This window comes from Talpa europaea (genome assembly GCF_964194135.1).
Source record: "Talpa europaea genome assembly, chromosome: 9".
Taxonomy (NCBI): Eukaryota; Metazoa; Chordata; class Mammalia; order Eulipotyphla; family Talpidae; genus Talpa; species Talpa europaea.
Genome location: NC_140076.1, coordinates 14,270,940 through 14,296,354, shown reverse-complemented (window position 1 = coordinate 14,296,354; position 25,415 = coordinate 14,270,940). Strand labels below are relative to the sequence as shown.

The 25,415-nt window shown below is 41.2% G+C and overlaps 1 protein-coding gene across 2 annotated transcripts in view; it reads right to left on the bottom strand.

The window, feature by feature from the left end:
• Positions 1 to 2,802: 2,802 nt before the first annotated feature.
• MACO1 (macoilin 1) overlaps positions 2,803 to 25,415 on the bottom strand; it is a gene marked incomplete at both ends in the record, with an annotated part of 49,004 nt that continues 26,391 nt past the window's right edge. For both annotated transcript variants that reach the window (XM_084242008.1, XM_084242009.1), the window contains 5 exons: positions 2,803 to 3,005; positions 7,327 to 7,501; positions 8,952 to 9,072; positions 10,900 to 11,082; positions 12,425 to 12,583. In XM_084242008.1, coding sequence (XP_084098134.1) covers positions 2,803 to 3,005; positions 7,327 to 7,501; positions 8,952 to 9,072; positions 10,900 to 11,082; positions 12,425 to 12,583 — 841 coding nt within the window. The remainder of the gene's footprint in view (positions 3,006 to 7,326; positions 7,502 to 8,951; positions 9,073 to 10,899; positions 11,083 to 12,424; positions 12,584 to 25,415) is intronic.

Here is a 25,415-nt window from a genome sequence, read left to right as displayed (position 1 = left end):
TTCCTTTCCTTCAGGCTAAGTCACGAGGAACTGTTCATTCTCATTTTATAAGACCTCTTGGAAGGATTATCAACAGTGTTCTCCTATGTCTAGTGGGGAGATGTCAATAAAGAGAGGTTGTTCTGCCAGTCAAAACATACTCGGCTCTCTCTTTGTGTAAATATTTAGCCATCCAGAATGGCCAATGCTGCTTTATGGCATGTCATAAATGATAATGTCGCAGTACGCGGAGCCATTCTTTGATAGGGCTAAACAACAAAGACAATTGGAGAGTTCCTTGGTGGAGGAGAAAGTGCCAAGGAGAATGCTGGAGGCAGACATAGTCCTCCAGGGTAGGCCAAGCTGGGGCATCCCCAGGGACCCCGCTCATGGTGAGGTATGTCTGCAAGAGCCTAAACAGCCGAGATTCAGGAAGGCTACCGAGCAATCTGGAAAGGGGCTGAGGTGCCAAGAGTAGAATTTTCCAAAACTCCAGCCAAGATCAATATAACAATGGCCAAGAGAGGAAAACAAGGGCCAAACAAGGCAGCTGGTTCTCAGAAGATGAAAACAGGCAGGACCTCTGGACACAAGGGGGATGATGGAAGCAGCCACCTTGGACGTCAGCGCAGGATCTGTAGAGATAAGAAACCCGAAAGGGTATGGGTCACCCAGTGGCCTGACAAAGATTATGGAAAATGGAAGGAAATTCACTTGCAAGATTTTCTCAGCAACTATCCTTCCATCCCACCTCCAACTTGCTCTTTGAGGAAAGGATTGTACAGAAAATGGTCAGCCTAGGCTCTAATCAGATGCAGAGAGAGAAGAGGGAGGAAGGAGAGAGTAAGAAAGGGGAGGGGAAGAGGATGAGACTGACTATGTCTTAAGACTAGAACTAAAGTCGGCGTGAGACCCGGATGGCTTCCTCCCAAGGCCAGGTGGCTCCCCACCACACGGGACACTGCTCTGTGGCAGGGTGCTGAGATGGGGGGGGGGGGGGACCAGAGCAGTCACCGAAGGCTACTCAGATCAGTCTACCTTGTCGTGCCCTCCTGGAAAGTTAAAAAGGCAGAAAACTAGTTTTATCTGTAAGAAAACGTTTATTCTTTTGAACCCCACAGGAAAAGGAAAAAAAAAAAGAAAGAAAGAAAGAATGCAGCCAAGACCAAGTATTTAACGAAAATAGTGTCCCAAACGGCAGCAGAATGGGGGGGGGGGGAACCTTAACACAAAGTCAGTGACAATATTCCATGTTTTTGCACAAAGATGAAAAAATCTGTGACAATTCTGAGTAACACTTTCATGGTGACAATTACACAAGATGATTCAAAAATGCAAAATGGCAGCAACATGCACGCCTGGCTAAAGCTAGAAGTTTTTTTATCCCAACATAAGATCTGTGATTAAAAGGATGATTCTTTTTAATACTTCTATTTTACTGACTTGCTTGTCCTACTTAATTTGCTTTAAATGAGACATACATGCCAATTAACAGGAAATTTTAGAAGAACTGTGTCCTTCCAGCATCCATGGCAAGGAAGCAAAACCAGTCTATTTGGTTTCTTCATTTTCCTAGTTTCCAAATACAATTTTGCTTTGTCCCTCCCTCTCCCAGGCCCTCCCCCCACCCCCACCCCAATTCTTAAACACTTCCAAAAGTTGCCAGTGCAAACACTTTTCTACCAATGTATAATATACACTTGGAACTAAAATCTTTGTGCAGAGTTTTGAGCTTAAACTCTTAAAAAAAAAAAAACTCTCCTTGGCACAAGAGCTGAGGAATAGTCAAGTTTCTTTTAAATAGTCAAACACAAGATGATGAAGAGTGGAAAGCACAGTTAAATGAAAATGGATTAAAAAAAAAAAAAGCAAAACCTAGAACTGCAGCTTTTATTAGCCATTGTAACAGTCTCTTGTACACAAACACCGCCCAGCAACTCTTCCCAGCAGCTCCCCCCGAGTCAAGTCCAGAACACTGTGGTGTTTCTATGGGAGGAAGCAGAAGGTGTAGCTGTGGGGTCACCAACAGCCCAGCCACCCACCAGTTTTACAGCAGGATCCACAGTGAGCTTGATACAGACAGAAGAAAGATGACAGTCAAGGGGGAAAATAGTTTAAAATTGTCAAGTTTCCTCTTGAAATGTCTCTTCCCAAGGCACTGTGAAACAGACTGCCGCTAGCAGTTCCCAGGACTGAACACACCAATGGGAATACGAGCATCTCAAATGTTCTCACAACTAGGCTCATCACCTGATCTCTCCCCTCAGCTTAAATGACACTCCTTGAATATATTTGGTCCTTGAAGGGGAAATCAATTTTTGTTTCCTATAATATCAATAATCATTTTTAGTGCAGCTATTGAAGTCAAAGCCGCATTAGGTTATCTAGCCCATTCACCTTAAAAACTAAAGGTTTTCATCAGCATCCCGTGTGAATCCAATGTGCAAGTTTTGCTTGCTTATTTAAGGAAAAAACGCAACAAAAATAAAAGGGTTGAGGAGCAAGATCTGCTTTCTTCTTCTTCAAGAGGAAACTAAGAATGCATAAAAGGCAAAACTGGCTACTAGAAATCCAAGAATGGTTTTAATGTATTGGCCTAAAAAAAAGAATCGTAAAGTTCCGTGAGGTCTTCTAAAAATTTACAAGAAAAACTGATGGGCAGTTCTGGTCAGATTTGGATGTTACCTTCCCCCCTTTTTAAAAATGACAACATACACCGTCTCACGAAACACAATATAAACTTCTTTTATCTTGACTGCCAGAAATGCTCCTTTGCGATGCCTTCTGGTAACCAAAAGGTTGGGCAGAACACGCTGCTGGTCTTCATTTCTTCAGGGGCTGGTAAACAGAGGCATTGGGATCAAGTCCAGAGGGGCTGGTCTCCACAAATTTGGATGAGTAGTGGGGGGACACGGGGCTTAGGGGGCTGGTGGCGGCACTGTACGTTATGCTGGGCATGACGGCCATGACTTCCGCTATCTTCTGTTTTAGGTCCTTGATTTCCTGGTCTTTCTGAAGAATTTGTCCTGGAAGATCAAAGACCCACCATTAGTGAGAAGGGGGCACCCAACACAAAGCCCTCCTGGGTCAAGCCAAGTGGACTGGCTTCAGGGTAAACAACTCCAGCTTTGATGGTTTGTAAGGGCAGCAAACTTTTCCTGTAAAGGCCCAAATAGTAAATATTTTAGGCATTGTGCGCCACACACTGTTTTTAATCTTTTTTTTGAAACCATGAAAAACATGGACCTGGTTCTCAGCCCAGAGGCAGTACAAGGCCAGGTAGTGGGCCACGGTTTACCAGAACAAAGGGATTTGGGTTATGTGGTGATGACGCAGCAAAGACATCGATTCCCAGGAGCCCTGTCTCCAGCATGGCAATCCTGCAGCAGCCTACGAGGGTGCGGGATTTAAACCGTAGCGCCACTTCTTGAGCTGGAACAGTCTGCTGGGAGGTGTCAAAGCAAGAAATAAAGAACAACTGAGGCCTCAGAATCAGTCATGGAAATATACTCTGCCCCTAGGTTGTCTTATGCAAAATAAATGGGGCTCTGTGGCTGCTGTGCTGGGGTGCTCCTGTGATGGAGGCGGCTGGCCCCGCCTCCTGGCACAGGGCCCCTCTGTCTGCACCTGGCTGGGCTTTCAAACAACATCCCCTCCTCAGCACAAGCACACCCTCTCTCTCGCTAGGCTTAGATACTTGATCCACCCAGCAGCTCCTGCCTGCCCCGGCTGCTTCCTTTCTGTGCTCCCCATGCCCTCTCTGCATTGCTAAGGCCTGAGAACTCTTCTGCTACCTCCTCACGAGGCCTTCCCTGGCCCTCACAAATCCTAGATGCTCAATCAACATACTTTCCTTTAAAACATACTTTCCAACTAAACTTTTCTGTCATGTTAGTCTTTGTAATAATAATTATAGTAGCTAGTTAGTCAGTATCACTACCTTGTTTATTTCTCACAAGAACCTGATGAGGTGGGAGTTATTCTCATCCGCCTCCATTTTACAGATGAGGACGCTGACTCACAGAGAGGCTGAATGACAGGCAGTGCAGGATTCAGATCTCTGCCTCCTACGACCTCCTTCCTCTGTCTCTTCTAACTATTCACTTGGGGTGATGATTTGTGGCCATCACCTCTCCACTGGACCAGGAGTTCCTTGAGGACAGAGCGTGTGTCGAGCTTTCTGCCACTGCTCTAGCCCTAGCCCCCCAAGAGAAAGCGGAAGCGCGGCAACCCTGCACTTGCCCAGAAGCCACTCGGCTATCAGGAGGTAGGGCAGGATTTAAACCCACTTTGTTTCAAAGTCCACGTAATCTCCATGTTGCTTTGAAGCTTCCCAGTCTCCCAGGGGAAGAACAAATTTAAATGTTCGACCAAGAAAGAGGTGCATTTGAGTGATACCAATTTTGAATCCTACAGAGGATGGGAAGAGACCTGAAGGGAGGCTGGGTGCATATTTTTAAAAATGATATAGTAGAGATGAAAGTTGTTATGGAACCAGGATGAATCAAATGACAGAGAGTAGGAAGGAGAAATGCAAGAGGTTTGATTTGAATTACAAAGTTGGGTTCTTATTAGACAGAGGGGAGTAGTGGGGAAGGCAGCACACAGGGCATGAGGAGAGACGGGTGCCCTCTGACTTCCTGCACGTCCCCTAAGCATTAAGAATCCTCCTTCCCTCAGAAGAATACAATACCTAATGGCTTCTGACATACGGGCTACTCTATCTTCTTCCATGCAGATTTCAATTTGATTTCTTTCATCAGTAGCATGCAAATATTCCCAGAGCTTGGGAAAAGGCAGTTCTCTTTGCTTCTGTGTTGCTTTACAAATTCCTGGGCTGACAAGGAAGCACAGTTGGTGCAGGGAAAGCCAAGCTCCCTTGGCTAGTCTGAGAGCAGATGCTGCTTCCTCCAGGGGAGAGCCTCTTCCAAGTTTGCAAATCCAGTTCTCAGGGAGCTGAGCCAGGCAGGCAAAAAGACCAGTGCATGTACGGTCAGAAGCGCACCTTCACGTAAGGTCTCCCAGGCCACCTTTATAAATGCCTCCCTTTAGTGAACAGATTAACACACCTGATTCTGAGCCCCCCTCTTCTTGCTCCACCACCTGGGCCATCCCAAGTCACTCCCACGGCTTTACTAACTTCTCACAACTTCTATATTCCACTCTCACCCCCCAGAGGCTTTGGCTTTCTCTCTGGGGTTTAGACCCCAAATTTCTACTGACATATGATGATGTTTCACCGGGGATCTGGGAAGCAACTCCAAACTAAAACATGCTAAAGCAAACTCATGTCCTCTTCTCTTCTCTTCAATCTGTTCTGCACTACTTCCTCAGTTCCCAGGCCCTCCAGGCACCCTCCCTCTCCCTCACTCCCCTCTTCCTCCATGTTCATCATCTCTTAGAGAGAAGGTGGTGAAAGCGTCCTAACTGGCCTCTGCGGGCACTCAAGCTCGCTCACCTTTCAGATCCACCCTTTGCACCACAACTAGACGGAGACTTCCAAAATAATGGCCACAATGCATCACCCCCTTCTCCTAAAATCTAGAGGATACCTTCTCCAGTATGACTTCATTCATGCGCCTCCTACTCTCCCCACTCTCCTATGTCCCCCAGCTTCAGGCTACTGGACTGCTCACCTGGACATTTCCAACACTTTCTTTCCTTCACTTACACTGTTCCCTTAGGTGAAAATGTCCTTTCCCTGCCATTCTCAGCGTTCATCCTTCAAAGCCCACACAACGCTTCCTCCTTTCTGAAGCCATCCCTGGTTTCTCCTCTGGCCTTTCAAGTCCTCTCCCTCTAGGTACCGGCAGCAGGCCTTTCTGCTTGGCTTACCCTGGTACAGCAAATCTCACAGTATAGCCAGTAAGGTCAAAATTATCTTCATAATAATACTAAGGCATTATCTGCTTTCTACACTCATTCCCTCATAAATGGAAGTGAAATTACAACAGACTGAATTGCAGAAACAGAGACGAGAGCTGAACTGTCTTCTATAAGCTAGAAATTTGAGACTTGCAAAATGTAAAATAATGCTACTTCTCTCACTACATTTTTTGTTTTGGAAAATACAGTTATTTTTCATAAAATAAGCATTATTTATGTTAACAATGATTATCATGTTATTTTAAAATGAATAAACGTGTTTTAATTTCTAATAGGTATATATTTATAGATATAATCTACCTGGAAATGTGGTACTTGATAATATTAAGAGTGTAAAAGGGACCTTAAGATCTAAAAACTTGAGCACCACTGCCCTAGGGGATCCCCACTTTGTCTCCCCTGTGGCTTATCTATGTCTCTCCTGTAGCTTCCAGTATGTTTGCATAGACTAAGTGTGAATGCTCTGAAAGTACCTGCTGAAATGTTCTTTTCCTTCTACTTAAGTCAACTCTTTGGAAACTGTTTTCAGTAGTCCATTGGTAGCTATTCAATTTCCTCAATAAAATAAAAATTTCTTTTCATTAGGTGCTGTTATATCTCTGCTCAGAAGCCTTCCAGAGCTACCATGTCACGCAGAGTAAACTCCAAAAGTTCTCCCCATGGGGAAAGGTCTGGCAGAATATGGCTGCTGCTGCGTCTGACTCCGGCTCCCCCCATTACTCAAGCTGCAGCCTGCTGGCCACCACACAGACTCCCTCTGCCCAAACTGCTTTTTCTCCAGAGATTTAAGTGGCCTGTGCACACTTTCCCTTTCAGTCTCTGCTCAAATGTTACTCATTCAAAGGATCTTCTATGACTACCAATCATGTCAAACTAGCCACCGCCCCCCCACAGGGATTCGCAGTGTCTGGCATATAGTAGGCCTCAGGAAATACGTGCTGAGGGAATAAAACTTGCTCTCCCATCATTCCTCATTTGCAACCTTCATTCCAGTTAAGCAGAGCTCAAGCTGTTTCTTCTGTCCTTCATGCCCACAATGCTGCTCTTCACTGGGCTAACCCTTTCTCATCATTCAAGACCCAGCTCATAGACCAGCACTCTTGATAAAGGGACCTTTCTAACTTTCCAGTCCTGTGTAGTCCCTGCCTCCCTATGCTCCCACAGACCCCGTCCATACCGCTATACCAGTACCTCTGGGGTCTCTATTTCTTCAACTATTTGGAGGTCCTTGAGCACAGAAACGCATACTCTTCTCTCTGTCCTGCACTTGACACGTTCTCATCTCAGTGTGTGTACAACATGAATTAATGTGATAGTTCCTAGATGTTAATGGTGGACACTTATCAAATCATTTGATGAGAAAACAAATGACTTTAGTTCTGAATTCTAAGGGAGCTCTGCTCTTTTGTCTCTGTGCATTCTCAGCCACATCTCCGCACCTGGAGCCTGCCGCTCTCCTACCTTGGGCAATCTCGAGCTGTCGCTTTGCGTCCCCCAGTGCAGAGAACAGGTCCAGCTTGATTCTTGTCTCTGCGCTCAGGCTGTTTTCCAGGTGCTGCGTTTTATCTTGCATGGCTGAGAGGGCTGACATTAACACCTCAGTGTCCTTCTCATTTTCCTTATACTTCCGAAGTTCCTATCAATATCATTAAAGCAGCAATGTTACAAGATAGTTTTGGTATCAGTGTCTACAAACCTGAAATCACAAGTTAGATCCCAGTATCAACTTGGCCATAAAACACAGAATCCTGGTGTTTTGTAGGTATAGACCTTATTGCTTAAGAGTATAAAAATTACAGCTCTTGTATTCATAAATAAATCTTAAAAAAAAAAGAGTACTTAATTCCTAATTTATAGCATTTGTTGCAATATCTGTATCCTTTCCAATTAAAATTTTTCATTTTCCTTCTCCTTTGTGATATCTTCCATTTTTTAACAGATAAATTTGTGATACCATTAGGTATTACTCTTCCTTCTGCTTCATTTCAATTTTTTTTAACGATTTATTCATTTATGCATACAAGAGCTGGGGTACAGGCCAGAGATGTGGAAGGTGAGAGGATTCACTAGAGACAGAGTGGGGAACAGAACAGGCAGACTGACTGAAATATGCTGCTGAGGGGAGCAGCAAGGCAAGTCAGGAGAGGTCTGCTGCGCCATGTGGGTTGCTCCCTGGCTGACCAGGGATTGAACTCGTGCTGCAGAGGATGCGGAATGCTTCATAGTGTGGTGCATAACCCCCTGTGGCACCAGGGAGGCCCTCTTCCATTGTTTTTGTCTAGAAATTCCTCCCACTGCAAGATCAAATTCTACATTTTCACATAATTTTAAGAAAGGCTTTTTTTTCCTGCATTCAACTTTTCATCTAAAATTCTGTTTGATGTGGTATTAGGTTAGCACTTAAGTTTATTTTCTTATCTCTAGTTATTGAGCTATCCCAAAGCTTTTTACTGACCACTCCTTGCTGCTGCCTGTCCACCCTGATGTACCCCCACTACATACATCTGGCTTCGTCTCTACTAACCTGCCAATAATTTCTTACCAATTCCACATGACTCAAGCTACTGTAACATTACAATATATGACATTAGTTTTATATATTCCTTTGGGGAGCCAGTGCCAAATATGTGGCTTAAGTATAAACAGTCTAAAACCTGGCTGTTCCTTAGCACTGGCAGCTTTCCTCAAGCCACACTGCTCAGAACTGCAATCTGCAAGTCTCAGAAGGATGCAAAAGGTTCAATTCCCTAGTGATAAACACGGGGTTAGGGTCAAGAAGAGATGTGTAAGTTCAAAGGACACTAATCTGATCTATACCCTAAAAAAGTGAAATGAATCTATGGTAGAGTTAAATTCTGGTATAAAACATGTCAAGAGACCATCAACATTTCTGACTTGTGTTAGAATCCAGCTAAATTAAATATAACTTGAAATGAGATGGATAAGATCAGTGCTTCAAATCATGTTGCCACATAGAGATTTTCAGATGCAAAGGGATTTGGCCTGTATCCACGCTGCAGTGTACTGCACAACCCTAATGTAGAAGGGGAATTCAAGTACAAGAAAGTCTTTTGTTCTCCAATTACCTGAACTTTTAGTTCTAGTTCTCTTATCTGGTCTTCTTTCACCTTCATGTCCATGGTGAGCTTCTTGCCCTCTGCTTCTAGCTCTCTGATTCGATTCCGTAAAGTTTCAGTGCACTCTCCCCTTTCGAAACAGAAGAGAAGAAAATAAAGAGATTTAAAAGACTAGGCTTACTTATATTGCAAGACTGATAATGTCTCTCAAAATCCTGGAATGGTCAGGTTTTAGCTTTGAGCAGATGAGCTAAAAGCTAAAACTTTAAAAGAAATATCATCATTGCCCATTCTTTCTGTTCTTTGATAATTTCAACAAAGAGCTAAAATAATTATCATTAATTAGGTGTCTAACATGAGGCAGCCTCCAGCAGACAAGAAACTTAACCCATTCTACCTTCTTTAAGGGGGTAGGGCATATTATCCCATTTTCCAGAGAAGAAAAGTGAGGCTACAAGAGACACAACACTAGGACACCATAGAACAGATGATGGCAATGGGCCAATCCAAAGCTGATTAACTGTTCAGTTTCACAAACAGTCCAACGGAGAAAGTAGGTATCCTTTGCCTACCAAAAAAAAAGTGAGATTTACTTAAGACTAAAAATAGCCTGTACATAATTGATGGCAAAGAAGGACCATCTAAGGGTAAGACCAAAACAAATACGCTTCACTGGAAGCAAAGGGGGCGTATGGTAGATGCTGAAACCAATTTACTAATTTTCAGGCATAAGAGACAATGAACAATATGACTAAGATACTGACATGCACTCCTCAGTGGATTTCTTTTCTCTTAAGGGCAGATGCTCAGAGAATTAAGGACAGTACAAGCAATACTACATAACTGTTCAGGAAAATGTCCTGTCAGCGTCAGCACTGCAGAAACGCTTACAAATCTTTACATAAATGAACAAACCAAACCAAAAACCCCACATCCTAGGTAGGCTAGTTAACAGCTTTGTGAGTCTGTTTAGATGCTGATGGGCCAACTGAGCTCAGCACTCGTGGCATATAGCTGGCTGGAGGTAAGCAGGCCCACACAAGAGACAAGATCCTTCTCTATTACCTCCTAAGAGATGAAATGCTGGTTCATCAATTACTCTGCAAATGCCAGACTCGAAAGGCTATTGAAATGCCAAATACAAAAAAAGCAAAACTCAAGGAAGAATTACAGTAGAGAGACATCACATAGATACAAATTAGGATAGAAACGTAAGATGAAATAAATGATAGTTTATCCTCACTCTATATCTGTAAACCTGTAACTGATCCCCACCATGCAAATGGTCTTCACTAAGTAAAAGAAAAAGAAAAAGTGATAAAGCAAGAAAAAAAGTTCTTAACTATCTTCTTACTTTACTGGAATGCAGATAGCCATTACTTATCAGTTTCCGGAATACAGTACTTGTATACTTTTCAGAGGTACAGGAAGTAGTCCCCATTTTTCATCACTCCACAGATACGATGATACTTAATAGTGATTTGTCTTTTCTAGCTCATCTCACAGTTTGCTGACATCCAACAAAGACATGAACAGGTTGTGCTCATAGAACCAAGATTTTTACCTTACTTCATTTTAAAACAAAACATCCCCCAAACACACATACTGAGTAGAGAGTAGTGATATAATTCCAGATTCGAATCTCTCAAAGCATGCAGTAATGATCAGTCTTACAGAAAGTGACTGAAAACCATTTTTATGAGCAGCATTTTGCCTCCCAGACAGCAATTCTCTCATCCCACTTTATAGATGAGGTCACTGAAAGATGAAGCTGTTATAAGGAAGTGCAAGCTTGCACAGATGGGGTTTAAACTAGCTAATAAAACAGTACTTAACATCAATCCATCCGTGTAAGACTGTTGTAGTTCCAATCCTGCCCAAGGCATCTAATTCCCCTGTCTGTCTGGGTACAAGGAAAGCCAACCTTGGATTAACTACTCCGGTGTCATGGACATACCTAGACGCAGCAGCAAATGCAACAGCCCGGGCAGCAGTAGCTTCTTCTAACTTCTTCCTTTTTTTCTCTTCCATTAACTGCTTTTCTACAAAACTTCGGGCTTCCTGCTCAGCTTTTAGCTTTTTCTCCAACTGGCTGATATTCTGCTTGTCTTTTTGCTTCATTTGCACAGCATTATGTAACCTATATGGACAAGATCGTCATACAGAATTTTACAGTTACAAATGCCCACTATAAACCCTGGAGAGACATGGCTCCTGTTTATCATTTTGAGGCCAAATGAACAGGAGGTTTGAACAGCAAATCATTTATGTAGTCTCCAAGAGGGCTCAGGGAAAGCATACTGTCAATATTATGTAACAATTCCTAAACACCAATAAGCAAGTTGCCTTATAAGGTAAAGAATCATATCTAACCTCTGCTCTATGAAGGTAATCCAGATAATAGGATAAAATAAGTTTCTATAAGAGAGAAAGATATCTGTAATACTAATTCTAGTGCCCCAAAGCACCTTGAATTTCAGTATAACTGAAGAACCACTGATGGAACCAGCCCACTGAAACTGAGGTGAAGGGTAGGAGGGGGAAGGTCTTTCTTTGTCTGAATACAATTATGCTGCAGCCTTTCCTTTCCAGCTGTGCGATGTTTTCTCAACGTATCCCAAAATAGAGCTCAGAGTCAGCGTCACCGGATGCTTTATTTCAGATAGAAATTTCAGCCTGCCATTACCACCCCTAGTTTTACCTACCAATCTGAGTTTATCTCAATACCTCTCTAAAAGGTGAAATATTTACACATCAAGGCTAGAGCTATGACATATGTGCTCAGAAGCAGTAGAGAGGTGATTTGCTCATAACGCTCTAGCTTTTGATTTATGTTCCTTAAAAATGTTGAAGGACTCCTCTAGCAATGGGGAAAGCCCAACAAGTTCAGAGCCTGTAATAGTAATCATTACCCCCAGACACACATTGCTTAGAAATTAAAAAAAGGACAGACCCACATTGAGTCAAGTAGTAATTACAGAATTGATCAGTGGAAGGCATAAAAGAATTCATACAGAAGAGCTATTTTTTTCCTGCTTCTTCACATCAATGTCATTTTTTTACTTCTGGAAATCAAAGTAAATAACATCTAATCCTCTGGAAACTTTCATGCAAAGGAACAAGATTTCAAAATGTGGCAGAATTTGTCAATTTTATACATATTTTACTATGTTTCTATACGTTTATATACATTATGATAAAAGCATTACTTATATTACCACAAAAGTTCAGTAACAATTTTTAAACTGAGAAGTTATTAAATGAGAGAAAACAAAATAGCAATATTAATAAATTACTTTATTGCAATGTCTTATAGATTTTATAACATACTGAACACGTGGCACTAAATATCCAAACATTTTATTTAAAAACCTCTCTGCAAAGTCCCTTTGTCATCATAAATCTTGTATTCTAATCCCTGGAAATAAGAGAAAGGGCGAGGCTGCTTGGCTCACAACCAAAGGCCCAAAAGGTGCACGTACTTGTTCTGCAGCAGCTCATTCTCCTGCCGGAGCTGGCCCATTTCTGAGCGGATCCCTCGTTCGGTGCTTGAGAGGGAGCTGATCTGACTTCGGAGCTCTTGTTCCACTTGCCTGCTGGCTTGCAGGTCAGCCTTTAACTTTTTAATGTCTTGCTCCAGCCTAAGAGGAGAAACATAGCATCTTCATCACAGAAAGGACACCAAAGGCTCACTGGAGGCCCTAGCTGAGGCCCCCAGGACTTCCAGCTGGATGTCAGAGGACCCCTCCAGCAGCTCCTCCAGCATCAGGACTCCTCTCTGCAATGTGCTTCTCCAGTGCTTCTGCCAAAGAATTTATTACATGGCGAAAAAATCATAATAAAACCCCATCTGTGAAATGAAGACTCTCTTTTCAATTCCTTACCCTGTCCATCTATTTTCTTTAATATAGTAATAGTTTCATATATTGGGGATCTATTATATGGACATGTAGGTCTGAAAAGAGTTAACAAAATGTAAAATCAAGCCCTTTTCTTCATAAGAGGACTTTACCACTTCACCAGGGGCCAAAAAATAGAAACTTAAAACCATTATATAGCAACACAAGAGAGGTCACGATCAAATACATGCTAGAAGGGACAGTAACAACTAACAGTTAATGAACACTTATATGGTAGGTACTGTCCTACAGGCTTTAATGGTATGAGCTCATTTAATAAGCAAGACCACAGGCTAAGTGCAAGTACCATTCCCATTTTTACAGATGAAGAAAGCTAGGCCGGGCAAGGTTCCAGTCTGAGGTCACACGGGCAGTCTAGGTCCAGAGCCCTGTCTTCGCCAAGCCGAGCTGTGGCCGTCTCATCCATGGCGTGGGCATGGATGCCACATGAGTTCTGAAGAGAGACGGTAATTGAATTGGCCTCAAAGATTGAGCAGAATTTAGAGAAGGGAAGAGGGGGCATTCCAAATGAGGGGAGAAACATGCTCAAAAGCTCAAAGGCAAGAACAGCTGGAGATATTTAGGGGCAAGGGCACTGGTCTGGCCTCTGAGAAAGGCTTGAGTGAGAGAAAACAGGTCAGGTAGAAGGGAATGTGGAGAGTGGCACTGAAAGTTAGAGTAAGGATGCCGCCATGTAAGACTTAAAGATATCCTTCCATCAGGATACAAACCTATAGGCAGGTAAAAGTCAGTTTACTCTGCTAAGACTTGTGCATTTCACTAATCCAACATGCCAAAAGCAGCCAGATTTCTGGAGTGCAAAATGGTGACCTTTCCTTGGAATTGTCGACTCCATGGACTAAGTCCTTATGGATGTGTTTTAAGCACGAAATTCCCAGGTCCCACCACTGTGATCAACACTTAATATATGTTGCCTGGTCTCCCTTATAAAAGCCAAAGAACAGCTTTATTTACCTCTCTACCTTTATGTACCTATCTACTGAAGCAAAATCTCAAGAACAAAAAAGCCATAGAATGGTCATCTCCCAGGCACTGTGGCCAGCTGCCCGTCCAGTGCCTGGGAGCACAAACTGGAGACCTTGTGTTACAGATGCAATGGGTCTCCCGACACAGCTCATTCCCTAGGGAAGGGTCACAAGTCAGCACCACGCCACACTTTCCCTATTGCCAGGGTTATTCCAGTTGAACGTACTCCCAGAACAGTTCTAAACAATTACAGACTGGCATTTATACCATCTCCACACCATCCCTCATTCACCCGAAGTAACCCAAGGGATGTTTTAGAAAACAGGTTGATACCGTAGGTTATTGACATTAAGAAGTTTGGCTGAAAAGATGTGTTAGGTAATTTATCTTTCTTAAGAAGTCAAATTCACAATCTGAAGACTGTTTTTAGTAGAAAAGGTGAATATTAACATGAAAATAGAGACAGCATGGCTTAGCTAAGGGGTTTAAGAGTAGAACTCTAGACTCAGTTCTGCAAGACATGTGACCTTCTGGGACTCAGTTTCCCCATCTGAGGCTAATGATCTCTAAAGTTCCTCCCTGCTAGGTCTAGGATTTCTAGGCCTGACACACTTACCACTGGCTGCTGATCTGCTTCTTCAGATTAGCAACCTAAGTTGTATCATATGCAGAGACACAGGAATCAAGTTCCATACAACCAGCCAACTGGGGCAAAGCACGCACCATAGTTGGGAATGAAAGAAGAATGAACTCAGTGGAGGCTAGATGTCAGTAATTTTGCAGTTACTACTTTTTCTTTATTTTTAATCTATAAAAGTCAATTTTCCTGGGCCTCCCCGGTGGCGCAGCGGTTGAGCGCTGGGTTGCGAAGCTGCCCGCAGCCTCTGCGGCGCCGGTTCGATCCCCGGCTGCTCCCCGGCCACCGGAGGAGGGTCCCACATGGCGCGCAGACCTCTCCTGCCGCCCGCTGCTCCCCTCAGCAGTGTACTTTGGTCCTTCTGCCTGCTCTGCTCCCCGCTCTGGCTCTGGTGAATTCTCGCACCCTCCCGCGCTTCTGACTGTACCCAGTGCTTGTATAAATAAATAAATAAATAAATCTTTAAAAAAAAAAAAAAAAGTCAATTTTCCTACCATGAACTAAGAATAACCATATTCTGAAAATTTTAGAGCTCATTGAAAAGTGTAAAAATCCAGAGTTAATGAGGCTGTGAGAGCATAAATTGCAAAATATCTAGAGTGTAACTTATGGAGATTGCAGAATACTAAACAACACATTTTTATGTAAAACAAAGAAACTTTCGTCAAAGATAAATAGTGCAACAGCAAAAGAGACAATAACAAAAACAGAGAAACCCCACCAACTGGGAGAACATTTTTGCACCCAACACTAATGATAAAGGACTGATCACAAAAATCTGCAAAGAGCTGATGAGACTCAACAACAACAAAGAAAATAACCCAGTCAAAAAATGGGCAGAAGAGCTAAAAAGAAACTTCTCTGAAGAGGAAATGCAAATGGCCAACAGACATATGAAAAAATGTTCAACATCACTTGTAATCAGGGAAATGCAAATCAAAACTACCATGAGATACCATCTTACACCAGTGAGAATGGCACATATTAAAAAAACTAGCAACAACAAATGTTGGCGAGGTTGTGGAGAAAAAGGAATTCTCCTGCACTGTTGGTGGGAGTGCAAACTGGTCCAACCACTGTGGAGAGCTGTGTGGAGATTTCTGGACCTACTAAACATAGAGCTTCCATATGATCCAGCAATTCCACTCCTAGGTATTTACCCAAAGGACACAGAAACATCAATTCCAAAGAGCACCTGCACCCCTATGTTTATAGCAGCACTGTTTACAATAGCTAAGCTTTGGAAACAGCCCAAATGCCCAAAAATAGATGACTGGATCAAGAAGATGTGGTACATATATACCATGGAATATTACTCAGCATTCAAAAAAGATAAACACATGCAATTTGCAGCAACATGGATGGTGCTGGAAGGGATCATGCTCAGCGAAATAAGCCAAAAAGAAAAAGAAAAATACCGGATGGTCTCACTCATAGCAGGAATCTAGAAAACTTAAATAAGGGATCAGGAAAATGAATAACTATAAGAAAGTGAAAATCAAAATCAACAAAAAACTATGAACCAGAGACACTTTTTGGGGGGTGGGGGCCGGGAGGGGAGGGATTGGGGTCAGAATGGGGCATTTGCAGTTGTATGGGGGAATATAAAAATAAAATTTATTATTTAAAAAAAAAAGATAAATAGTGCAATACAAGATAGAATGACATGGTTACAAGAGTATATGCACTGTGAAGATGTATAAGTTATACAATTAGCACTTTTGCACTGTTGTGGATGTATATCATACTTCAATTTAAAAGGTGTTTCAAGAATAAAACAACTTCATAAGATGTAGAACTAAAATGATTCAGGATTTTCCTAATTGCTACCATACCATTAATTTTGATAAACTCAGAATTAATTGTTTTCCAAATAGTTTGACCAAACCTACTAGTTAATACTGGCATTCCCCAGTTTAAAAAACACTGATGCATAGGAACACTGTGCATTGACATAAAACTTTATGTGCTGAATGGTAAATTTTCACTAATTTTTAAAATTTATAAAGGAAAATATTTCATTGTCTCTCTACAGAAAGCTAATTTAACCTTGAATGTTTACTATATTTTAAATCTTTACTGAGACAGGTGGTAAAAAGATTTATAAATCCTTATTGGATTTATCTTATCGCAAAAGTGATACCCACCCAGTTAGCATAACAAACTGCATAAAGAGAAAACTATAAAGTATAAAAATATAAATAACTCATAATCCTCTCATCCAAACAGAACCACTCACTATTCACATCTGGTATACTACTTTTCTGAATTTTTTTTTCTTTCTCTTTCTTCACACATGTAAATACTTTTAATATTGGTGAAAGAGTACCACATAAACATTTTACATATCTTAAGCAATTTCCAATGCCATCAGAAATCATTCATAATAAATTTAATTGCTGCATAATATTTCATAGTATCCATGTGCCACACAATCCTATTTCTAGGATATATCTCAAATTTTTGCAATAGAAAAATGCATACATGAGTTTTAAAAGAATTATGTGCATTAACAAATGGAAATGAATTGAGACAGTCAAGTGCCAGGGGCATTTATTTAGCAGATAGTTACTACTTGTCTCATGGTATACTCAGCCCTTTGGGGCTGAAGGTCAATACTTTCTAGGTGAAATGTGGATCCATAATTTATTGGTGTAGAGCACCGAGAAGTATTGATTTAATGATGTTAAGAAGTGAAGGCAAAATCTTCATATGTACTCATGGAATTTATTAAAAATAGTTGCAACCTAAACTAAAAGCAAGTGGTCAGAAGGAAAATGAGGCAGAGGTAATAGTTTACATGCTTAAAACTGATTTCAATAAATACAGACTAAAACAGAGGGAAAAACTTCATCCATGAGGCTCATATATTTTTTATCACAGTTAAATTCTACTTTCTTCCCACACAATAGAAGATTAAGGCATAAAAGGAATTTTTCCCCCAGAAAGTTACAATCTCATTCCAAAAAAAGTTGGGGCCAAAGAGAAGGTAACCAAACTCTGGTAAGGCTAAGGAGGGACACATGCGCTTTCAGCTCGCCTGACTCCTATCAAGGCTGCCCGATGGTGCCACCACCGAGGATACAGACAGGGCAAAGCTGTAGTCTGTGAACCCCACAATGTCCGCTGTGCACAGTTAGAAAGTCAGGATTCCGGTCAACACAAATGCTACCTATTAGGTCAAGGACCTTTCCCAGACACTTCACTTAAAAAAATAAATAAATAAAAAGGCAAAAAGCCCAGCACTCAACTCCTAAACTTGTGAAGCCCTACCCCTGACATTCATTCAGTACACCCTCTAACTCAAAGCACTGTTCTGCTCCTCACCCTGCCTCTGGTGAATCCTCTCATCCCCATACCTCTGGCCTACACCCCAGTTGTTGTATGCATAAATAAAACAAATCTTTAAAAAATAAAACACCCCAAAAGGATGGGGTTAAAATAGCATCCAACTTGATGAACCAGAGTGCATCCATATTCTAAGCAAAACTGGACCCCAAACTTTCTGAGGACCGAAGATCCTTTGTTTGGGACCTTGCCCTGTACCTCTCTTCATCTGGTTACTGATATGCACCCTGCAGTATCTTTTGCAATAAATTGGTACTCTAGTGAGTTAAAAAAAAACAAAAAACAAAAAACCCAAAGACATAAACTAAACAAACTCTCCAGTATGAGGCACTGATCACTGGTGCCTAAAGTTCCCACTCCTAGAATCTGAAAGCTCTAACCACTCTGCTTTTCATCTGGCCCTAGACCACTGCCCTGTGCTGCCTTTTGTTCTGGTTTTTAATCTTTTGTGTGCATGTATCTTACTTCCAAAAAGACTTAAGTGCTACAAAATTAGAAGTTAGGACTCTGTTTCTAGAGTTTCTTCCAATACTGACCATGTCTCTAAACCTCACTCTGTGCTTAGAGTAGAACAGGGTCACTGTTGTCACATATGAGGCTCTGGAAACAACACAGCAGGCATCAGATTTTTAGTTTAAATAATGGCTGAAGGAGACAGGGTTAAATGGAGGTTTGCTTATCAAGAAGGCAGGTGCACATGAAAAGAATGAATGAACAGCAACTGCTTCATCTTGGTAAGTACCTAATTCCATTAGGAGATCCCCTGGTACACATTAATCATACAAGACAAGACTTGTTTAGGGACCACACAGCTGTCTATGCAGAAAGCTGAGCTCATTAATCAAAGCTCTGTCCCCAGAAGAAATACTGTTTACCCTCTCCACCAACTCCCTCTGCTCCCCGCTTCCCAGGTAATTCACACTGACAGGACAGGCAGCGTGGTCATTCACATAAAAATGTGAATGTATCTCATCTTAAGTGAGCCCGACATTGACCTGAAGCTGCTCCAGTATGTTACATAAACTACAGCTTTGGAAATAGCAAACTGAAGCTGCCTCAGGTCTCACTGTGGCTACTACAACTGCTTATCAGGCACAAGAATCCAAAAATAAGCAACAGCCCGGTGACCTGATGACTAGGTGAAGCCATATTACAAAGTACATTATGTCTCTGGCCCCACATCTGTCAAATACAAAAGGCAAACAAACTCACTTCCATTAAGGAGTGCAGAGAGAGACAGAAAAGGAATTCTAGAGACTTTCATACAGCTGGTCATTTAGGGGAAAATACAAAACTGACTTCTTGAAGTCCTTCAAGAATAAAGCTAGTTGCCAACAACTAGTGGTTTTAACAAGATCTTTAAAGAAATGTGGTCAGATTTGATAATTTGTATCAAAAGTCTTTAAAATGTTTCTGTTAATACAGCATCCCACTTCCAGACATTTATTTAGAGGACTGGAGATAAAGGGTTTATGCAAAAGCTTATTGCAGCATTACTTATAATAAAAAATAATATAATTATAATATTTAATATTTAATGGCTAAATAAGCTGTATATTCATGTGTCTGACTGACATAAAACCATTAAAAACACTGAGAATGAATATTCAATGACCTGCAAAAATGTAACTTATGAAAAAGACAAGTTATAAAATATTATACATAATGTGCAGAATCTGTTTCAGGATCCACAAGTGGCAGCTCAGGGAAATGAGGAGCCAAGAGATTAAGATTAAGTAACTTGCCCACGCAGCTAGCACATGTGGAGGTGGGAGTCAGTGGGGTTCAGCCAAAAGTTCCATTTTGTAAAGAAAATATACGTGAGAGAAAAAAAGTCTGGGAAGATATCTATTAAAATAGTGGTTATCACTCCTAGGTATTTACCCAAAGGACACAGAAACATCAATTCCAAAGAGCACCTGCACCCCTATGTTTATAGCAGCACTGTTTACAATAGCTAAGCTTTGGAAACAACCCAAATGCCCCAAAACAGATGACTGGATCAAGAAGATGTGGTGCATATACACCATGGAATATTACTCAGCATTCAAAAAGATAAACATGCAATTTGCAGCAACATGGATGGCACTGGAAGGGATCATGCTTAGCAAAATAAGCCAGAAAGAAAAAGAAAAATACCGGATGGTCTCACTCATAGCAGGAATCTAGAAAACTTAAATAAGGGACAAGAAAAAAGAATAATTATAAGAAAGAAAATATCAAAATCAACAAACAACTATGAACCAGAGACTATGCGGGTGGGGGGGCGGGGAAAGGAGGGCTTGGGGTCAAAATAAGGGGGTTGAAATTGTATGGGGAATATAAAAAATAAAATTTAAATAAAATGTAAAAAAAAAAAGAAAAAAAGAAAATGTTATAGTTTGAAAAAAATATAGTGGTTATCTCAAGGTTTGACATAGCCAAGTATAACTTATTTTTAGTATTTTAATTATTATTCTATAATTGGGAAAAAAGTTATTTTTAACAAGGAGGCTATTCACCCGCTTTCCAAGGTTTTTCAGCATTCATTGTTACTCTTAGGTTTGCCCATGTCACAGGCCAATTTCAGAATAATCTGAAAGCCTTAGGGAAAACCCAACTCTTACTTTATAAACTTTTTAGGTCACTCTAAAAACAGGATCTTAACTTTCTGAAGTAGATAATGCCTCACTTCCTAAATCCACATCAATGATTTTTCATTCATCAATGCCTATCAAAACGAAGTTTTTCTAAATCGAGAGTATGGAAATATAGATGATTGCCCTGCTCTGGCTCCCTCTGGAAGATCTGTTTGCTAAGACACTGACCATAGGAAAGCAGGCATCGCCCTGACGTCAGACATGATGGTACCACATGTTACAAGAGAGGGTGCTTGGCAGGTCCCAATTCAAACAGCTGGTCTGTGAAGTATGTAACAACCCACTGTCCACATCCTGAATTTGGGTATATTTTCTGTTCCAAGAACACCATAGGAAAGTGGTTCTATCTCGCCATAGAAATATCCCCAGTCCTGAGCACGAAAGGCCTATGCAGCTCTCTGCACTATATGGTACGAGGAGCAACCATATAGTGTCCCAAAATGCCCTGCTCATCAAGAAGGCTGCCTCTCTTTGTAAGTGGTCTGAAAGCTTCACTGTCAGATGTGGGGATTCAAAAACTAAGAGGGTGGTCGTGACCCGAGGGAGGTACTATGAGCAGGGATGTGTTTTCTGTGAATAAGGGGAACTGCAGGAGAGGAAAAAGCCAAAAGGCCCCATAAGTACCTGGTAGATTAGCTCATTGGATTTACCAGATATTCCTAATAAAAAAGACCTTCCTACAGGAGTCAAGTCTTGATTGGCAGGGCCAAAGGGGTGGGAGGGAACAGAACAGACAATAACAGGAAGTGGCAGGTGCAGAGGTTGCAAACTGGTGAACAATCTAGTCCATAGCATATTTTGTTTGACCCACCCCCACAAGATGTAAAAATGTTTTCTAACTGGAAGATTTCACATAATGGTATCTATTTTCAGCATCTCTTCAAAATATCAGAAGATTTAGCAAATCTTGACCTGCAATCCCCTGTGGTAATAATTGGCTATCCCCTTTGGAAGGGCGTGTGCTCCTAAATTTCTGGGTGCCAGGTGCAGCACTGAATGTGAATGATGCCAACCCTGGCCTGCCCACTGCATGCTCCGGGCCTCTCCTGATCCTGCAGGTGGCTCAGGAAGGCCTATGCTAAAGGAAGGCAATGAGGGGTCCTTCCCAGTTCATTATTCAGCATCTGTTTCCAATCTGCTAGAACACTCTACCAAGAAAAATGAAATGTATCTTATGAGAGAAGAGTTGTCATTCTTCCCATTAAAAGGAAACCAAAACCTTTTTTAACCCCAGAAGAGTCCCAGCTGACTAGAAAAAAGGTGTTAGAGATTCCCCAGAGATTAATACAGACTGAAATATACCCATTTTGGCTGTCAAAGTATTCAAATAACCAGTTTCCAAATGACAGTGTGAGTAACATTTAAAGAATACAGTTCCCCCTTCAGGGAATTCACCCCTAATTCCCTTAGCTGGAAATCTAATGTGCCAGTGCGTGTACTGACTCAGAATTTAACATGAAGTTTATAGTTTCTTCTGAATTCTAGTAAGGAAACTTTCTAACTGTCTAATAAGAAATCCCTGTTTTGTTAGAATGAAATCTCAGTCCTTAGTATTTCCAATGTGGATTCCCCCAAAATAATTTGTATTATTTCATAATTTATCCACCAAACATAGACAATTATCTTCTTTGATCACCTGGACATTCAGACTATTAGGAAAACCGCTGTCTTTAAATTCATTAATGTCTACTTTCTCTTTATTTTTTTAAATATATATTTTTAAAGATTTATTTATTTATGCATACAAGAGCTGGGGTATAGGCCAGAGGTGAGGGGTGAGAGGATTCACCACAGACAGAGTGGGGAACAGAACAGGCAGACTGACTGAAATACACTGCTGAGGGGAGCAGTGGGCGAGTCAGGAGAGGTCTGCTGCGCCATATGGGTAGCTCCCTGGCCGGCTGGGGGATCAAACTCCTACTGCAGAGGCTGGTGACAGCGTCATAGGTTGCGTCCCAATCCCTTGTGCCACCAGGGAGGCCCAATGCCAACTTTCTTAAGTGCTACACAGTTTCCAAATCACCTGTTTAAGTATAAAATTATCATGCTTCTATTAACCCCAGAATGTTAAGAGTTTAAATCACTGCAATGGTTAAAATAAAGCTTATTATGAATTACTATAAACAGAGCTAACTAAACAAAACCTTTAAGTACCTAAAATATTGTGAGCATAGCAGAAAATGAACATAAATCAAGTATGACAATGTATATCTGCTTTGTAATGATGCTAAACAAACATAAATCAAAACTATGTTTCCAGAGAGACAGGAAACAAGTACACTAAATTTACTAGACAGACACATGGCTCTATTATTTTCTTCTCTTTAATGATTTCCAAATAATTTAGCAGTAGCTATCTCCAACATAATTAATCTCATCAAGCACTCAGTTTTTATTCCATAATTTCATATAACTTTACCTCTCAGCTAGAAATGATACTATTACAAATAAATTATTATATGCACCTGTAGAAGAGGAAAGGCCTGCTTTGGAGGCCATAGCTCATGGGGGGTGTATAGGGAGGGGAGTAGGGAAGAGCAAGTAAGTCAACTTAGAGCAGTGGTTTGTCAGCACTGTGGTATGCAAGCAGCAGGGAAAGCAGCCAGGGCAAAGCCCCAAAGCTCAAATCATTATCTCCCAAGGTCAGATTTTCTTCGTTAACTATTCCTGACGTACAGCAGTATGTATTCAATGCAAAAGGGAACAAACAAATGTACATTTCTCTCTCCAGCATCTGAGATGATATACAAGCAGTCAATATATTTTCTAACCTGGGGCATAACCTCAGAGGGAAGGCAGGAGCAGACACCTGGGATGTGAGCTCTCGCCAGTCACCACAAAGACAGAGAGAATGGTTGGGATTGGGAGAGGAGAGGGGCCAAGACCCATCGGGAAAAGATGACTTAGACAAGGCAAACTTTCAAGCCCTTGGCTGAGAGTGGATTGTACCTAGAGTTCCTGGCTCTCAAGCACAACCAACCCACTGCCAGAGGAAATGGCTTTTTTGACAATAGTTCCTTAGGAGATTTTTGTCTCTTGTAACTTCCAGAAATTCTTGAACCTCCTACGCAGCCTGGGGAAAAAGTACTGACAGAGTACTAAATTTGAAAACTTCCTGGGAAATACCAAGGAAAGTTAATGTTTCAAAAATAAAATCAATAACCACAAAAACAACAAATAGTCTGACATTGGGGTCTGATCCTTGACCCAGTCTACTGTAATGTTTAGGTCTTCTAACCTCAAAGCCTTTGAGTTGCTCTATACTGTCATGAAATTACTGACCTTTATTTTCCCCCCTTCTCTCACTAATATATTCTCTGCACAAAGATATCAGTCATTTCTTCACCAAGTAATGAGTATCATCTACTCTCTGCCAAGCAGTGTGCACTGTGATGGATAAAACAAAAAAGGAGGTCTCTGCCCTCAATGAGCTTATATTCTATTACAGACACAACAAGAAGGTGTAAAGATTCAAACTACACAGAAGTAAGCAGTGTAGAAATTAAACGTCCCCTATAATCAACTACAACTAACTGCTGGGTATATATATTTGGAAATTACTTCAAGTAATTTTCTGTGTTCATGAAAACTACATCCACTCATATTTTATAATGGGGTCTTATTATAAGATCTATTTTGCTACTTCCCTTTAACAGTCAATCTTTGATTTTTCCATTATCTTCCTTCAAGATGGGTGGGTTTCTGCCTTTCTAGAGAATCCTTTGTTAATCATTTGCACTTAAACTGATTCCCCACTTAGGGCTGTTTTAAGTGCTTGGGGAAGGGCTGGAATGATCTTAAAATTAAAAAGCTTGCTCCGCCAGGGTGTGCAGGCCCAGGGAATGCTCCCGGGCTCCCCTCTTGCCTGCCCTGACTGTTCTACACCTTGTTTCTTCCAGACAGTCAGGTCTCAGCTTTGGATTTTAGTCTTGCTTTGTGTCTACAATCTTGGACTCTATGCTCTGAGTCTTCTTTCTCATTTTCTGTTGCAACTTGGAACCAACAAGTTTCTTGCCCTTCCTTGCCTCTGAAATGGGAACTAGCCCCACCTACTCCTAACCATGATCCAGGCTAGTCCCCAGGCAAGCTTCCTACAAGGCAAAGGAAAATGGAGAGTTGGAATAGGAACCAGTATCTCTATTCTTCTGGTAAACTGCATTAGTCCCCCAATTTTATTTTTTTATTACTTCAAAATGCTCCTCTAAAATGAAAAAAAAAAAGCAGGGACCTCTTGGATTCTCTTTTCACGTTGCTATTTTTCAGATTATTCACACCAAATCATACTGGAGTCACAGATTATTAAAAATTAGTATCTAAGAATATCATCCTTTTTTCCAATGGCTACATAGTTTTTATAGACATATTAAAATGTGAGGAAATGAAAAATAGAAAGTATTGTGAGCTATCTCCTGTTTTGTGCCCAAACAGCAAGAACACAGTAAGGAGCCTTATATAAGTCAGAGGCTACCCAACAATCTCAGGTGCTGGTATCTGGAAAACAAGATTTAATTCGCAAGTCTGAAAGACTAAACTTCAAGTCAAAGCACATTTGGGTAATCTGTGCCACCAGCAAAATCCAGTTAAAAGAGAAAGTTGGTTGTTTTTAGCTTTTTGCTGCATTTGTCCCCCTTTTTAAGAGAAACCCGAAATAATAAGACATAAATACAAGTTTTACATGGGCGAGAAAGTAGAATGAAGGGCAATGACATTTTGCTCACCACCAGCTTAAGTTAGAGTCACAAACAGATCACAACCTAAAACATAATTAACATGCTTGTGGCTAGACTGTAACTACTCCATAACACTACTTACAAAGTATGTTGCCATGGATCCATGTGCACCTAATATATTTCTCTACGACCTAGATCTGGTACTCTAAGGTAGTTCCTGCGTCTGAGTGGAAGTTAGGCACTCCTCTGTGTGAACGAATGAGTTAAAATTTCTAAAAGTCCTTCTTCAGCCC